General features: G+C 37.8%; 1 protein-coding gene across 4 annotated transcripts in view; it reads left to right on the top strand.

The window, feature by feature from the left end:
* The window catches only part of ZNF608 (zinc finger protein 608), a 125270-nt gene extending 112478 nt beyond the window's left edge, over positions 1-12792 (top strand). For 2 of the 4 annotated variants that reach the window (XM_034409977.3, XM_034409976.3), the window contains exons 5-9: positions 296-2723; positions 6915-7332; positions 7818-7990; positions 9475-9628; positions 11785-11991. In XM_034409977.3, the coding sequence (XP_034265868.2) occupies positions 296-2723; positions 6915-7332; positions 7818-7990; positions 9475-9628; positions 11785-11879 (3268 nt within the window). In that variant the 3' untranslated portion in view covers positions 11880-11991. Of the gene's footprint in view, positions 1-295; positions 2724-6914; positions 7333-7817; positions 7991-9474; positions 9629-11115; positions 11202-11784 lie in introns of those variants that run through there. The other 2 variants (XM_034409979.3, XM_034409980.3) reach the window with 2 other exon arrangements.
* Positions 12793-15930: the final 3138 nt, after the last annotated feature.

The following is a 15930-nucleotide window of genomic DNA, read 5'->3' as shown; positions in this document are numbered from 1 at the left end:
AGATAACTGATCACACAAAGAAGCAAGGTGTAAAGAGAAAGAAGAAATAACAAAAAGAAAAACTTAATGAGGTTTTTCTTTTTCAGCTCTATTCTGATTGATTGATCCCTCTCCCTTTCTTAATTTCAGATGATTTTGGCAAGTCTCCTCCTCATCCCTATACATTACTGATATTTGAGGGGGGAGGTGTCTGGGTGTCATATATGTTGATTTGCCATTGAGACAGTTTTTATTAGAAAGGATTTGATTTTTTTCCCATGTACCCAATTCTGATATCTGATTTCATTTATAACAGGTTTTGTGAATCGCCAACAAGTGACCTGGAAATGCGAGGAGGTCGGGGCAGAGGAAAGCGAGCAAGGTCTGCAGCAGCTACAACCACACCAGGGACTGACATTACCTTTACAGAGTCCAGAGGACTACAGAACAAGAACAGAGGTGGTGCTAATGGAAAAGGAAGACGGGGCAGCCTTAATTCTAGTGGCCGCAGGACACCCCCCAACTGTGCCGTGGAAGATGTGAAAGTCAGCCCTTTGTCTAACAACAAGAGGAAAAACAAGCCACCCATGGAGCTGGACTTGAATTCCAGTTCAGAGGACAACAAATCTGGAAAGCGTGTGCGCACCAATTCTAGAAGCACTCCCACCACTCCCCAAGGGAAACCAGAGACTGCTTTTTTAGACCAAGGTTGCTCTTCTCCAGTGTTGATTGATTGCCCCCATCCTAACTGCAACAAAAAATACAAGCACATTAATGGGTTGAGGTATCATCAGGCTCATGCACATTTAGACCCAGAAAACAAACTGGAATTTGAGCCTGACAGTGAAGACAAAATATCAGACTGTGAGGAAGCACTCGGCAATGTGGCACTTGAATGCAGTGACCCGACCACAAGCTTATCCCATTTTGATCAGCTGAAGGGGCCCCTGTCTCCTTGTTCCCTGAGTACCCCTGGAACACCAAAGGGGAAACGGGAGCAGGCCCACAATGGCAGGAATTCTGGCAAAAAGAGGGGCTTGAACAGTGAACTGAATAGTCTCCCGGTTATTTCCAATATGACAGTGACTCTGGAAAACTGTTCAGTGGCAGAAAACAGTTTGGCCAGTGAAATGCCCAAGCTAGAAGCTGAAGGACTAATAGACAAGAAAAACCTAGGAGAAAAAGACAAAGGCAAAAAAGCCAGTAATTGTAAAGTAGATAAAAATCTGTCCAAGCTGAAAACTGCCAGACCCATTGCCCCAGCTCCAGCTCCCACACCGCCTCAATTAATAGCTATCCCCACGGCAGCTTTTACAACCACCACCACTGGGTCAATATCAGGACTGCCCCCCCTGACAACCACTGTTGTGCAGGCTACACCAAAGAGCCCTCCGCTAAAACCTATTCAACCAAAGCCCACAATCATGGGAGAGCCAAGCACTGTCAGTCCAGCTCTCACATTACTCAAAGACAAAAAGAAAAAAGAGAAGAGAAAACTTAAGGACAAAGAAAGCAAAGAGACTGGGAATCCTAAAGTGGATTTGAAGCTGGGAAAATTGGAGGACACCAAGGGGTCTGGGAAAGAGATTAGTGGGCATTTTTTAAAGGAACATCTCAGCAAGAATGAAGTGTTAGCTAATGGACTGTCAGAGTCTCAGGAGAGCAGGATGGCAAGCATTAAAGCTGAAGCTGATAAAGTTTACACTTTCACAGACAATGCCCCCAGCCCTTCGATAGGGAGTTCCTCCAGAATGGAATGCAGCCCTCTAGTGAATGGACAGTCTTCGGTGGCGCCACTGCATGTGTTGACACAGAATGGGGCAGAGGGTGCTGCTGCTAAAACTAACAGTCCTGCTTACTCGGATATCTCTGATGCTGCAGACGATGGTGGTTCTGACAGCAGGTCAGAGGGCATGAGGTCAAAGGCCAGCTCTCCTTCAGATATTATTTCTAATAAGGACAGTGTTGGAAAAGGACATTCTTCAACCCCGGTACAATTACCACAAGTAAAAGAGGCTCATTCTCCTTATTACCATGGCTACGATCCTTATTATTCTCCAAGCTACATGCACTCTGGACAGGTCAGCACCCCCGCAGCTGGGAACAGCAGCAATAACCCCCAGGGAATGAAGATCAAAAAGGAGGCGGAGGAAGAGGCTGAGAAAAAAGACAAGGCAGAGCCTCCAGAGTCCAAAAAAAGTGAAGCTGGTCCCACTAATTTGCAGCCTCAACACCAGTCTGTAATAACTCAGAGGCATCCTGCACTTGCCCAGTCACTTTACTATGGGCAGTATGCCTATGGGCTTTATATGGACCAAAAATCCTTAATGGCCTCTAACCCTGCTTATAGGCAGCAGTATGAAAAATACTATGAGGACCAGAGATTAGCAGAACAGAAAGTGACTCAAACTGGCAGAGAATGCGAAAGGAAAAACGAGCTCCCCTTGAAAGATCTGGGAAAAGATGACAAGTTGAAAAACATACCCTCTGCTACAATCTCAAAAGCACCTTCAGCTTCAGAGACCAGTAAAAACAACACTAAAATAGGGTCATCAGTCCCTAATAAAACTGAGGAGACAAGTAAATCACAGATGCTTTCGAATCATCAGCAACAGATTCAGTCCGATAGCTTCAAAGCAAAACAAATGGAAAACCATCAGCTTATAAAGGAAGCTGTGGAAATGAAATCTGTTATGGATTCTATGAAGCAGACCGGAGTAGATCCTACTACAAGGTTTAAACAGGTGAGAAGGTGGGAGAGTGAGGGCTGGAATTATTCTAAGCTTAGATCCTAGGACTTTAAGCTATAATCTTTTGGCATTTACTTGCAGATACTTCTGCCAAGGATTGTGCAGCTCATGTGGATGTTTTTTCTTGCTTTCTCAAACAAGATTTGTTGCTATGCTGTCACCTAGATTTCAGGATAGTAGCAATTGACCTCCACAACCAAGCCCTTGGTACTTTGTACTGAAATTGTATTTTGAAAGATAGAAATGGTGACATAACTTCAGGGATTTGTCTGAACACTTAGTGGCCATTCCCTATTCTTCCAAGGTTCACGGTCAATAAATATCAACGGAGTGTGCAAGCCACACCAGAGCAGGGTAGAAAGAAGTAATTGAGTTACTTGGCTTTTGAAGCTTAAGGATATTTCTAAACCTTGTAGAGCCGTGCTCTGCTTTCAGTCTGTAACATTGTAGTGAGATTATTTGCATGCCTTTTCTCCTCATGCTCTGCCAGAACTCTTCTTTCCTTGGATACTTGTTATGTTAAATTATCCTTCTGTTTGCAAGCAAATTTGGGGGTGGTTGCAAATTTCGGATGACCAGAAGTGTTGAAAGGGGTGAGCAGGCAGAGAGATTGCTTTGAGACCTTCAGCAAGTTTCCCCCAATTGGCTTTCTTCCAAGAATGAGAAGAAGTTCGGACTCCATAATCCCCAGCTGGGACTGACAGGGAGTTGGCATCTCAAATTTCTAGATTATAGTGTAAAAAACTACACATAATTGAGGAAAGCATAATGCTTCCAAAAGTCATTTACATGTGTATAAATACTAGTAATAGCAGCAATATTCATAGGGAGGATTTATTATTTGATAGGTTTGTGGCAAAATCTGAGAATCCCTGTCTTATATCAAGTGGCAGATATAAATCTCACTGTATAATTCGGTTTATTATATCAATAAATCAGCTAATAGGAAGATAATGTTTTAATGTTATGCTTTGCAAATATTTTCAAATACGCAAAGAAGAGACTTAACTTTTTTCAGACAGGGTAAAATATGAATAAATTTTTCTCATGCTAGTCTTCAATGGAAGTCATAAATCTTAACCTTTATATTACACAGCAAGATCTTTATTCATAAACCCATCTACTCCCAATATGAAATATTTAATTGATGTTTGAACGAATGAATGGTTTAGGTCAGCGATCCCCAACCTTTCTGGCACCAGGGACCGGTTTTGTGGAAAACAATTTTTCCAGGGGCAAGGATGGTTTCCTGCACAACCTAGATCAGTGATGGCTAACCTTTTCCAGACCGAGTGCCCAAAGCATGTGCGCGCGAATGCATATGCACCTGTCTGAACCCCAAAAGTTCAGCCCCATGCATGTGCCCTTCCCCCATGCATGCACTCACAACCCTCCACATGCATCCCGCCCCCTGGGCATGCATATTTTAGTGATTTTCTAACAACTAAACCAGGGGTACACAACCCCCAGGGGTTGTGGACCCCTGGTTAGGGGGTCCACTAACTAACAAAGTTAGCTGCGTGATTTTGGGCCATTTAAGATTTTCTCAACCTGTTGCAATAATATCTACCATGTAAGTATAGGTAGTCCTCTGCAATGAACCCCAAAAAAGGTACTTAAGATCTGGATTTGAACTTCCAACGCTCCCACCTGGGGTCCACTAATCACATGATTGCTTTTTGTGTGCTCTACAATCAGTCCATATTATGACAATCATGTAACTATGATCTACAACATTTTTTGCCAGAAACTTGTATTTATTTCTGGTTTTTGCCAAGAACCGCCAATTGCGGATAATGAGTTCACTTAACAATTGGGGGCATTTGCTTAACAAACACCATATTGACGTAACAAACGAAATTCCTTTTATATGACCCTGAAAACAACTATCACAAAAAAATATAAAATCAGGCTGTTCATGTGGGTGTCTCAACCTACAACCATCATGACATAGGACGAGATTCCAAACTCCACTAAGGTTGTAAGTCAAGGACTACTTGTACAATCAGGAAGTTTATTCTAGTTTATAAGTTAGACTTATTAAAGGCATGTTTCCTGAAATGGTTATGTAATTTCAGTTTATTTACATTGTGTTTGGTGAAATGTAAAATATAAGTTCAAGTTCATGAGATTGGTATAATTTAAAAAATGATTTGATAACAATAAGACAAGATGGTATGATAAAAAAATAGAAACCATAATCTTCAGAATTCCCCAGTCTGTTCCTCAGTTTGGAAATATTAAAGTCCAAAAAAATAATAATGCTTTCATTCATTGAATTAGGTTCAGACTTAAAGAAGGACACCTATTACAGTCAACGGAGCTCAGTTTTCACTTATTTAAAAGTGTATGTTCTAAGTCTGGATTTAGTGCATTGTTTGTTGGAATGAATTTAGTTAATAAATACCAGAATAGATTCAGAATACTAAATTTTATCTACAACTAGCTAAAAACCATTTTCAGTCTTCTCTTGTGCATGCTTACTCAAGCTCCATATAAGATTGCTTGTTACAATATATAAAGAAGCATACTGTGTAATACCTTTATCGTATAATGTGTAATTGAATATGCAAATGTGCTACTGCTACTCCTTAATTACATTATAAAGGTGTGTATTTTTTTCTCTACTTTTCTCCGTAAATGTGAATTTCCATATCTGTATGGTAAGACTGAGGCCTTATCTAAAGAGCTCTTTTGCATGTTTCCCACAGCTGGGCAATCTCAATTCTGTCTCTGTTGCACAGTAAATGTAAACTATTTCAGTTTCAAAAAACAGAAATGGAGATTGCTGTGCAAAAAGCATAAAAGTAACTCAGTTTGGTTTGTGGGACTTGTCATATATTTATTGCACTGCTTTCAAAACTTTTCCCTTCATTATTCAAAGCCAGGTATCAGAAAATCCTTACCTATTGTAGATAAAACGCCTTTCAGTCAATTTAAATATCCCCATTGTGATTGGATAATGGGTTTATAGAAAAACCACTTTTAGCCAATTTGGGATAATTTACTCTGGTTTGGGAAGCACTGATTTTTGGGGATCATGACCAGTTTTACTGTATCCAAGTTAAGCCAGTGAGCAAAAACTTTGTATTGTTTATTTCAGTGTTGATAGTTCTATTGCAAAACGTTCCTCAGTTAAAAAACAAAACAAAACACCACCCCGATAACCCTAAGATATATATATATACAGTATATATATATGCTTATTTAGAAATCAAAGTGTTATTTCTGCCTTCAAAGTAGATTACAAATTTCCTAATATAAAACCAAGACGACAGTTGTATCTTTAAATAGGGTGTTGGTCCTACCTGACACGCCCTTTCTCAGCGTGAGGGGAAGATCATCCAGGAATGGGTAGTGCTCTGCTTGGAGACTGAGTAGGCATGGCCAAAAAAGTTTGACTCGGTCTCCAAACAGAGAAGCAGAGCACTACCCATTCCTGGATTATCTTCTCCGACACACTGGAGAATTTACATGTTATGTATTTTTCCTGTTTAAGGTAGTGAAGGTTCATTTTAAGTTCGATGAAAGCAATTTTTTTGTACTTTATATTAATTTTTAATGAAATACTATTGCTACTCGTTCCTGTCCATAACTCTGGCTTTAAAAATTGCAAGCTTTTGTTATTTTCCTAAGGCAAACAGGACTTCTATATGACAAACTGTCTCCTCCTGCATTGCACATTAGTCCTTTTCCAACTTATGGAAGTCTCCAAAGCAGTATGTGACATCGCAAAATGACTTCTACCTTGTGAAATTTAGACAGAGGCTAAGATTACATTTCTAGCTCTCTCTATAAAAAAAAGCAAAAGGCCAGCTGGATGGAGTCAGTGAGGCATTTCTGCTGACTTGAAGCTATTTTCTGCTCAGTAACTCAAGAGAGATCTGCCAGGAGAACAGACTGAGATGCCAGTAAAAGAAGTGAAGCTGAGTTATATCACATGCAAACTCCAGCAATGTTACAATGATAAAGACATGCCCACAATTCCAACATAAAGTTCACTCAGGTTGTCAATAGCATTTTCAACACATTACATTTTATGCAAGCTGTAAAACCCTTCTATATTTGCCAATTCCAGTCTTGACTTTTTTGGCTCTGTTCTCTGGACCACAATGGTTGTAGGTTGTTCTTTTAAAGTGTAAATTTTAAAATGGTTTTGTTTTTTTTCCCTTCCTTTCCTATCAGGACCCAGATACAAGAACATGGCATCATTATGTATATCAGCCAAAATACCTTGATCAGCAGAAAGTGGAAGAACTGGACCGTGAAAAAAAATTAAAAGAAGATAGCCCCAGAAAAACACCTAATAAAGAAGCTTCTTTCTCTAGCCTTCCAGTTTCATTAAACAGCATTAAAGAAGAGCCTAAGGAGATGAAGCGTTCTGATTCTCAGCCACTGGAGGAGAACAAGATAAAAAATGATGATCAAAAGACTGCTGTAAATTGGAAGGAATCCCGGGGTACTAGAGTGGCTGTTTCCTCTCCAATGACTCAGCACCAGTCATATATACAGTACTTGCATGCTTATCCTTATCCACAAATGTATGATCCTAATCATCCTGCATACCGCGCTGTTTCTCCTGTTCTCATGCATAGTTATCCAGGTATGTACGAAATTAAACTAAATAGGCCCATCAGTTTTGACATTGCCTTTTAGAAGCAAAGGAAAATTAGAATCTTCAGAGATTCAATTTCTTTTGCAAAGGTCTAGGAGTGAAATAACTTTAACATAAGTTGTTATTTTTTTATGAATTATCAGCTTTTCCAAATACAATTTCTGCATCCATTGGCATTCTTCTGGGCTATTACACTCAGGATAGTGGCTTGCCTATAAAAAATATTGTAAGCATTTACTCTCAGAACCATTACAGTTATTACTTCTTCCACTTAAATCCCTAAATGTTTGAAATTGCAATATGTTCAACCCTCTTTATAACTTTTCATTTGCCAGGTTCAAATAGCCACGTTTGACAAGAGAAATTTAATCCCTTGAATACAATTTTTGTAATTTGCATTTCATGCATTTGAAATTGCCTTATCCCCAGTTGTAAATAGTAACTTGAGAGTACCTTCATTTTTTTATCTGCAGGGGCCTATCTCTCACCAGGATTTCATTATCCTGTTTACGGAAAGATGTCTGGGAGAGAAGAGGTGGAAAAAGTCAATACCAGCCCCAGCATCAGCGTAAAATCAACCACTGAATCTAAAGCACTAGATTTGTTGCAGCAGCATGCCAACCAGTATCGCAGCAAGTCACCTGTGGTAAGATATAGCTTGTTCTTAAAGAATTGCATTAATTGGCATAACTGGAAGAGTGAGAGGGTTACCTTTAACTGGTACATATACCTAAATACAATTGGGATAATCATACATTCAGAAGACTATGTTTATCATAACACCTTTCAAACACCTCTAAACTACCACCTGTTTCCATCTTTTCACCATCCCCTGCCAGAAATATTGCTGCTTTCAATCATTTATAGAAGCTCACATTGTACTATCAGTAATGAATAAAATGATTCAGATGATGACAGTTGTCAGAGGTAATGTCAGTGAACTGAGGAAAATAATCTGCAGGGATGATGATAAAGCAGGGAGATTCACATAACCTTAAATACAAGTATACACTGAGATACCTTTTTTGCAGAGAACAAAACTTTACATAATCAGCATGCACTTATTTGAATAGAAGTAATTCATACATTACAAACTGTCACGTTGTGTTGCATGATGCAAAAAAAATATATTCATATTTGAGAACTAATCATGATTTAAATTAGTTTGTGCTTTCCTTCAGGAACCAAAGTTAAAGAAGCATATGCCTACTTTTAATTGTACTATGTATTCTGTTTCATTGTATGATGCTTAAAAATCTCAAAGTACAGTAATAAAACTAAAATAAGTTTCCAAACCTTAATCAGAATAAGGAACGCAGTAAAGCCTTTGCACCAGAGGTGGGTTCTACTTACCTTTACCACCGGTTCGCAACGGGATGATGCACTTGCTTCGCTCACACGCGCGCCTTGCTTCTGCGCATGCACAGATCACTGATGACAACATCCAGGGCGGTAGGTGGGGGCCTCCCACCGGTTTTACTACTGGTTCTTGCAAACCGGTCCGAACCGGGGGCAACCCACTACTGCTTTGCACCTCTCCTTAGTTTTTGGAATGTTACCATCAAATTATTTAAAAAGAATGGTGATTTTTTTTTTAAATAGCTTGGAGAAACTTTAATTGCTATAACAAAAGTTCCATCCTAATGTTTTATTAAAATAGTTATCTTCTTTTTCAAGCCATTGGGTGTAGTTTTGTTAGCAGAGTAACTGGAATAACACAGGTGCAGGATGGTACAAGGTGTCAGTAACTTAGATGACAGGTAAAATGTAAAGTCTTCTTTGAGTCATGCTCAGTTTTCTAATAACTGACAGATGTTGCACATTCCTTATAGTCAGCTGAGAAGATAAATAAATGCTGTAAGTAAATAAACTTAATGAAATATTTCTATGCAGTTTTCTTGGCAGCAGGACAGAAGTGTTGGTTTTTTTCCCCAATCTAAATAATAGTCTGGGATTCTTTGTTGGAAGAACTAACTTGATTCAACCATGCTTAGCTTTTAACATGTCAAGGTTGTTTCCACCCACCTGGGATAGATTGGAGATACAAGACATTAACTGGAGCCTGAATAACTCACATTTAGAGAAATGTGGAGTCATCCATTATTTTTTCTCAATATGTTTTGTTTTTAGCCTGTGGAAAAATCTACAGCTGAACGCGAGAGAGAAGCAGAAAGGGAGCGAGATCGGCATTCCCCCTTTAGTCAACGGCATCTTCATACACATCACCATACACATGTTGGAATGGGCTACCCGCTAATTCCAGGTCAATATGATCCATTTCAAGGTGAGTATCAACTTTCCCATACTGTTTATTATAAAAATATTTTGGTTTTGGTAGTGTTGATAGAACGTACTGTTCATTGGGGCTTATTACCAGGATATAGTATAGAAATGCAATCTTAAAGCCATCCCAACTGGCTCAAATGGCCATAGCCATCTAAAGTGCAGTGGGCTGACTTAAAGGGTGCTATTTTCAGAACTCTGCATGGCTGTAGGAAGGTGAGGATATTACACAATTGGAGTGCATGTGTGTGTATGTGTGTTGTGTTGTGGCTTCTATGGATTCAAAGACTGCCTTCAGCCATACCTAACTCTGTAGTGGCATGGTGAGCATGCCATTATTCTTGGTCAGGTTTGGGTACACCATAACTTGGTTTGTTCATTCCTTCTGTTCTCCTTATTAAGCTCTTTTGACAACATACTGCAGCCAATAGGGCACCCTTGCTAGCAGAAGTGGGGGGAGGAGGCAGTTGGTTTCCTGCCAGTAGAAAGGCCTTTCGTCTTCTGAAACACTTTATTCTTGTATTGATAGGGAGTAAAGTTTGTTGGCTTACTATTGAGTAAGTATTATTAGGATTCTGCTGCTAATAAGCCATTTAGTCCATTATGGGTATTTCAGATAACAGGATGAACTCACATTAAATTGATTTTAAAAATCCAAAGGATTTTTAAACAGAGAATATGTGAATAGTATTCATACGATTTTTTTAAAAAATGGGGAAAGGCAGAGAGAGAGTAGTATTAATGAACAAGAGCTCTGTTAGCCATTTAGCTCATATAGTTTTAGAACCAAGATTGTTTTTACTAAATAATATATTACTGGAGGTTAATCATAAGCAGCAGAAAATACCTTTTTTTGCTCTGCCCCTATATTCTACTAATATTAAAATGCTATATTTCTTACCTGCCCCAAAGAGCTTCTGTGATGTTTATAGCTGAAAAAGTGTTAACTCATTATGTTCATTTAGTGCCCTGCCAATGTCTCTTTTATGTAAAGTACTGACTGCACTTCAGTGGTCCCATATGCCTTATGGGATATTTATATGCATTCAGAAAGAAAAACACTAAAGCGATAGCTATTATGCAAGCATTATGTTTTGAGAAGCTATAACATCTTTGGTGTAACTCATTGTGACTTTTGATTCTTGTTGTTTCCTGGTGCCTATTATTTCTACTGAGCTTCCTATTCAGAAATTCATGCAAGCCATTTAGCACCATGCAGTGCAGTACTTGGAAAATAATACAATAAGGCAGAATGCCTTCTTTTCTTATAAAATGCCTATTAGGTGGAATCTAAAAAAGGCATGCTGGTTAGAACAGCTAGGCAGGGTTTTCGCCAGCTTGCTTGCAGTAATTAGGTATGCCTTCTGCAGAAAATATAATGGTGCTGTTGTGATTCATGTCTTGTTAATACGGAGGTCTGTAGCTATTGTTGACTTTTGTGAGTACCAGCACACATGTCCTGAGATATACCATTTCACTTTTCTCCAGGGCTGACCTCTGCTGCCCTTGTTGCTACTCAGCAGGTGGCTGCTCAGGCATCTGCATCTGGTATGTTTCCTGCACAAAGAAGGTAAATATTGTGAATTATACTCAGCTATTTTAATAGGAAGGAAGGGGAAAAATTGTTCTATATTTTGAGGGCAGTCTTTGTAGGAAAGATACTTTGTCCGTTAATTAGAGCATTATCCTCCTCATCATAACATTTTCCACAGAGCTGTTACCATAGCGTAGTTAATTGATCACTGAAGCAGATACTATTCTTCTGAAAAAATGAACCAATCTGTCCATCATGTAACAGCAAGTCATTTAGATTTCCACAGAGTATGATTTAGCTGGGTGTGTGTAAGAGTGCGTGTGTGTGTATACATATATTCATCTTTGTGATGTTGTCATAAATCTGTAAGAAAAATGGGCACTTTGAGATAGCATTTATTTTTAAGTGAAATATCGGCATTTAAACAGCATTAGTATTCACCTGTTCCTAGCGAATGGAAACCCTACCTATAAAAAAAAATGTGCATTAATTAACAGATAATTAAATATCTGTCTGGTTTGCTATAGCATAACAGTATTTTTCCCACTTATTGAGATTGTTGATGTTACAGAGTTAGAAATAGGTTATTCTAAAAGGTTTTCTTGTTTTCTGTTTCTTTTCAGAGAATGATAAATCTGGACATGTACATCATCATGTGACTGGATCACATGAAAATAAGCGCTTTATTACAGACATCAGTTCCATGGTGTTAATTTGAAATGCCTTAATGGCAGGCAAAAACCAGTCATTTCATTTTTGTAAATTGCAGATTTTTATCTCAGAGTAACAAATGTTACTGTATTTAGACTTCTGTTTATAAATATATATATATATATATATATGCTTATATATATAAATATAAATATATATATATATATTCTTTACTTTTTTGTATCTGTAATTAGGCTCATACAAAGAGTCTAATACTAAGTTGTAAACCACACAAGTAAATGAAAAAAAAAAAGTGTATTTGTCTTGTTTAGAAAGCGTTATCCACAAAAGGTTGTTTGTTCCTTTTTTTCTTCCTTTTTTCCTTTTTAAAAATTGTAAATAACTAATGTTATGTATCTGTGTGCCTGAAACTTGCATACTCTTCTAATATTGCCCACAACCTCAGTAGAGGCTAACTGTGATAATGACGATGACACTTTGGTACAATTTAGATGTCTATTTGGTGGCTCCTATTAAGATGCATCAGTATAAAATGTTACTGTATTAACTGTTTCATTGTAATTGTGTATTGTGAAAAATATACATTTGGAAGGCATGGGCTTGCCAGTACCACAAAAACTGTGTTGTACATAATGTATAGATTTTAAAATGGGAAAATAATGAGCATCTGTGAATAATGAAATGTCTTTTTTTATAATCTTGAATGGCAAATAACCCAATAGCCTGCATACCAGAAGACGTCTGTGATTGTTCTATTACTTGAATAGTCCTGCAGTCTTTTTTTTAATGTTTACAATTATCCCGTTTTAGAAGAGAGACTTTAATGCCATTGCCTCGTTACTTGTTTTATGCTGTAATCTAGTTTATTTTATGTAAGATGTATATTGAATGCTTTCATTTTTATACTTGCCTTAAATAATTTGGCAATCAGAATTAAAAAAAAAATGCTGTTTTTTGTATTTTCTGGTGTCACATGGTTATTCAGAAAACTGAGCAAAAAGCACTTTCTCATATTTGTACAAGAATTTTGGATCAAAATTTGGGAAAGGAAATTCTAGTACAGAATCCAGAGGAAATTCAAATCCTATCTTTTGTCTTTTCCTTTCTTAAACACAGTGTAACATGGGCTTGATTGGCATGCCTCTCCCCTTTGGGAACCTGGGAACTGTCTGAGCAGTCTGGAAAAAGGCTTCTAGAATAAAATTTAAATGCCCTTTTACTAAAGAGTAGGCTCTTGTACCTTGAGTTGAAATGGGCTGCCACAGCCCAAGCACAGGGGGCAAGTTGTCTCTTCTTCTCCAGGGGATAAACTGAAAGAAAAATGGGAAGAATAGAATAATTAAAATTTCAGAGTTTAGAGGTGGAATGCTGAAGTGTCAGGAGGAAAAGAAATGAAAACTGAAGAAAAGCTAAGCGTCTTCAGGAGGAAGAATGAAACTTCTGGAGTCTTTTGAAAACTTTGGTTATTACCATACAGCATTTACTTGATATTAAGGAGAAGCATACCTCTTTGGGGCTTGAGTATTTTGCAATTGTATCTATAATTTAATAGAGGGTTTGGGCTATTGTGAGGGGAGTTGTGATCTATTCAGTTTTTAAGCCAGAAAATCAATGAAGAGCTGAGTTCCAGCTAGATAAGTGAAATAGTTGAATGCAGAGCTGTAGTAGATCTGTATTGGTAACATCTTATAATAGAAACAACAGAGGTTCCTGATGATTTTGGATATAATGCTAATAATTTAGTGCCAAATGAAACAGCCACATATTTATCCCCAACATTCACTTTTTCCTTTAAATAATATGCTTCAACTTGCTTAGTTAGCTTTCTTTCTTATCTGAACTGCAGATTCTCTTGTTCATTTAAACTATGGTTGATTCATGGCAAGTTTTTAAGTCAACATTTCATATTAATTCAACAAAAGTATTTTAATTAACAAGAAATTGCCCAAGCTCAAAAGATAGTTTTCTTTTAAAGAGGGGGAAAATACTTCAAAGCAGCTTACAAAATAAATGCCAAATATAAATTAATCAACCCAGGTGGATGGAAAAGGTCTTGATTGCTTTCATCCCTCTGGATTTATAGCTGGCTACTGATGGAATCCAAGAAGCAACATTGTAATTTTTCAGAAAAACAATGTTCCTCAACCTTAGCAAGTTTAGGATGCATGGATTTCAACTCCCAGAATTCCCAGCATGCTGGCTAGGGAATTCTAGGAGATAAAAGTCCACAAATTTTAAAGCTGCCAAGGTTGATATACACTGCTCTAAACCATTACGTGTGTGTGAGAGAGAGGAGGGTGTCATTTTGTTGTTGGCCTAGCATGTTGAATGAAATCACCCTCTTTGTTCAACAAGTCACAAGCAAAATCACATTAAGAATGACAGGTGAACATAGCAAATGCCAAGAAACAAAAATAAGTTTCCTATGCAGTTTTAACAAGTAAAACTAATCCTTTATAGAATATTGATGAGAACAATAAATCAGCTATAAAAGAGATGGAACATTTTGATTTAGAAATAATTCCTGAAGGCATGACAGTTTTTTTTTAATTATTGCTTCAATTTACATGCTCCAATTGTCAAGACTGAGCATACCTATAAATAATTTTAAATTACAAATTGTTATAGACAGTAGCAAAGCTTTAAGTTGAAATACTCCTATTTCTCTAGCAGAATTGGAATGACTAATGAATTCTTCCTTTTATAGTGAGGTATGTGTGATTTTTTTTAAAAAAAATGTATTAACCCCAAAACAAAACCGAAGTTCAGAGGCTCTGCTCAACCATCTAGCTACAGTGAGAACATTTTGGCTTTTCAAGATTTGGAGTAAAAACTCCAGATAGGGTGAAGAGATCAAGACTGATGGATATTGTCGCTGCTTCTCCCCACCAACTGCCAAGGCAGATGTTGCATTGGTCCAACACTCCCAATCTTCCCAATGTTCCTATGCCTCACCTCAGCTGCTGATGACCTTGTTTTCCTACGTTCATCCCAGAAACAACCTTTGCCCAAAACAAAATAGTCCCATTTCAAAAATAGACCCAAACATCTAAAATGTGTTTCCAAAACTACTGCTTTTTATGCATTTAACCTGTTATATATACCTCATCAGCCTCATTTTTTTCCATGTTTACAATACAGGTAGTCCTCTACTTACAACCACAATTGAGTCCAAAATTTCTGTTGTTAATTGAAACATTTGTTAAGCGAATTTTGCCCCATTTTAGGACCTTTCTTGCTGCAGTTGTTAAGTTAGTAACAGTTGTTAAGTGAATCTGGCTTCCCCATTCACTTTGCTTGTCAGAAGGTCGCAGAAAAGGATCACATGATTTGGGACAATGCAACCATCATAAATATGAGTCAGTTGCCAAGTGTCCAAATTTTGGTCCCATGACCACAGGGATGCTATTGAAAGTGTGAAAAACCGTAAGTCACTTTTTTTCACTGCCGTTAATTTTGAACGTCACTAAACGAACTGTTGTAAATCGATGACTACCTGTATTTCCATCCTATCTATAGATTATACAGCAGTTAGAGTATCAGGTCAAAATTCGAATCCCTACTAATTTGCTCCCAACTAAGTGACATTTAGACAGGCTTGATAACTCATCGATCCATTAGAATTGTTGTGAGGATAAAATAATATGTTGAACCACATATGTGTTCTCTTGCACTTCTTGGGGAAAAACAATATAACATATTATGTATTCCATGTTCTCCAGAAGCTCAGAATGGTACTTAAAATATCCCCACTTCTGTTTTTTTTCCATAACTCCCATGACTGATGACCATTCCATGAATTTCCATAATTGAAAGCAGGCTGGGATCTGGATCTCCTTTGTTCCATGTCAGCACTTTCAGCCAAATCCACACTGGGATGAATTCACATTTTTCTACATTTATTTGCTCAGTTGCCGCCCACCAAGTTTGGAGAGATACAACCTACTTGTAACTCAAGACTCTGATCTCTTAATCTCCCATATTTTTTTCAACCCTTCTTTGTCAAATTTACCTACCACTTGACCGAGAACTGATTTAAATAATTGTGTACTCTTGTATATGGGATGTAAGTAGTTAAGATACTGGATTTAAGAGAC

This window comes from Pantherophis guttatus, chromosome 2, assembly GCF_059756535.1.
Source record: "Pantherophis guttatus breed Tessera chromosome 2, ASM5975653v1, whole genome shotgun sequence".
Classification (NCBI taxonomy): Eukaryota; Metazoa; Chordata; class Lepidosauria; order Squamata; family Colubridae; genus Pantherophis; species Pantherophis guttatus.
Note: the sequence above shows the minus strand (reverse complement) of the source record. Positions and strands in the feature narration are given on the sequence as shown.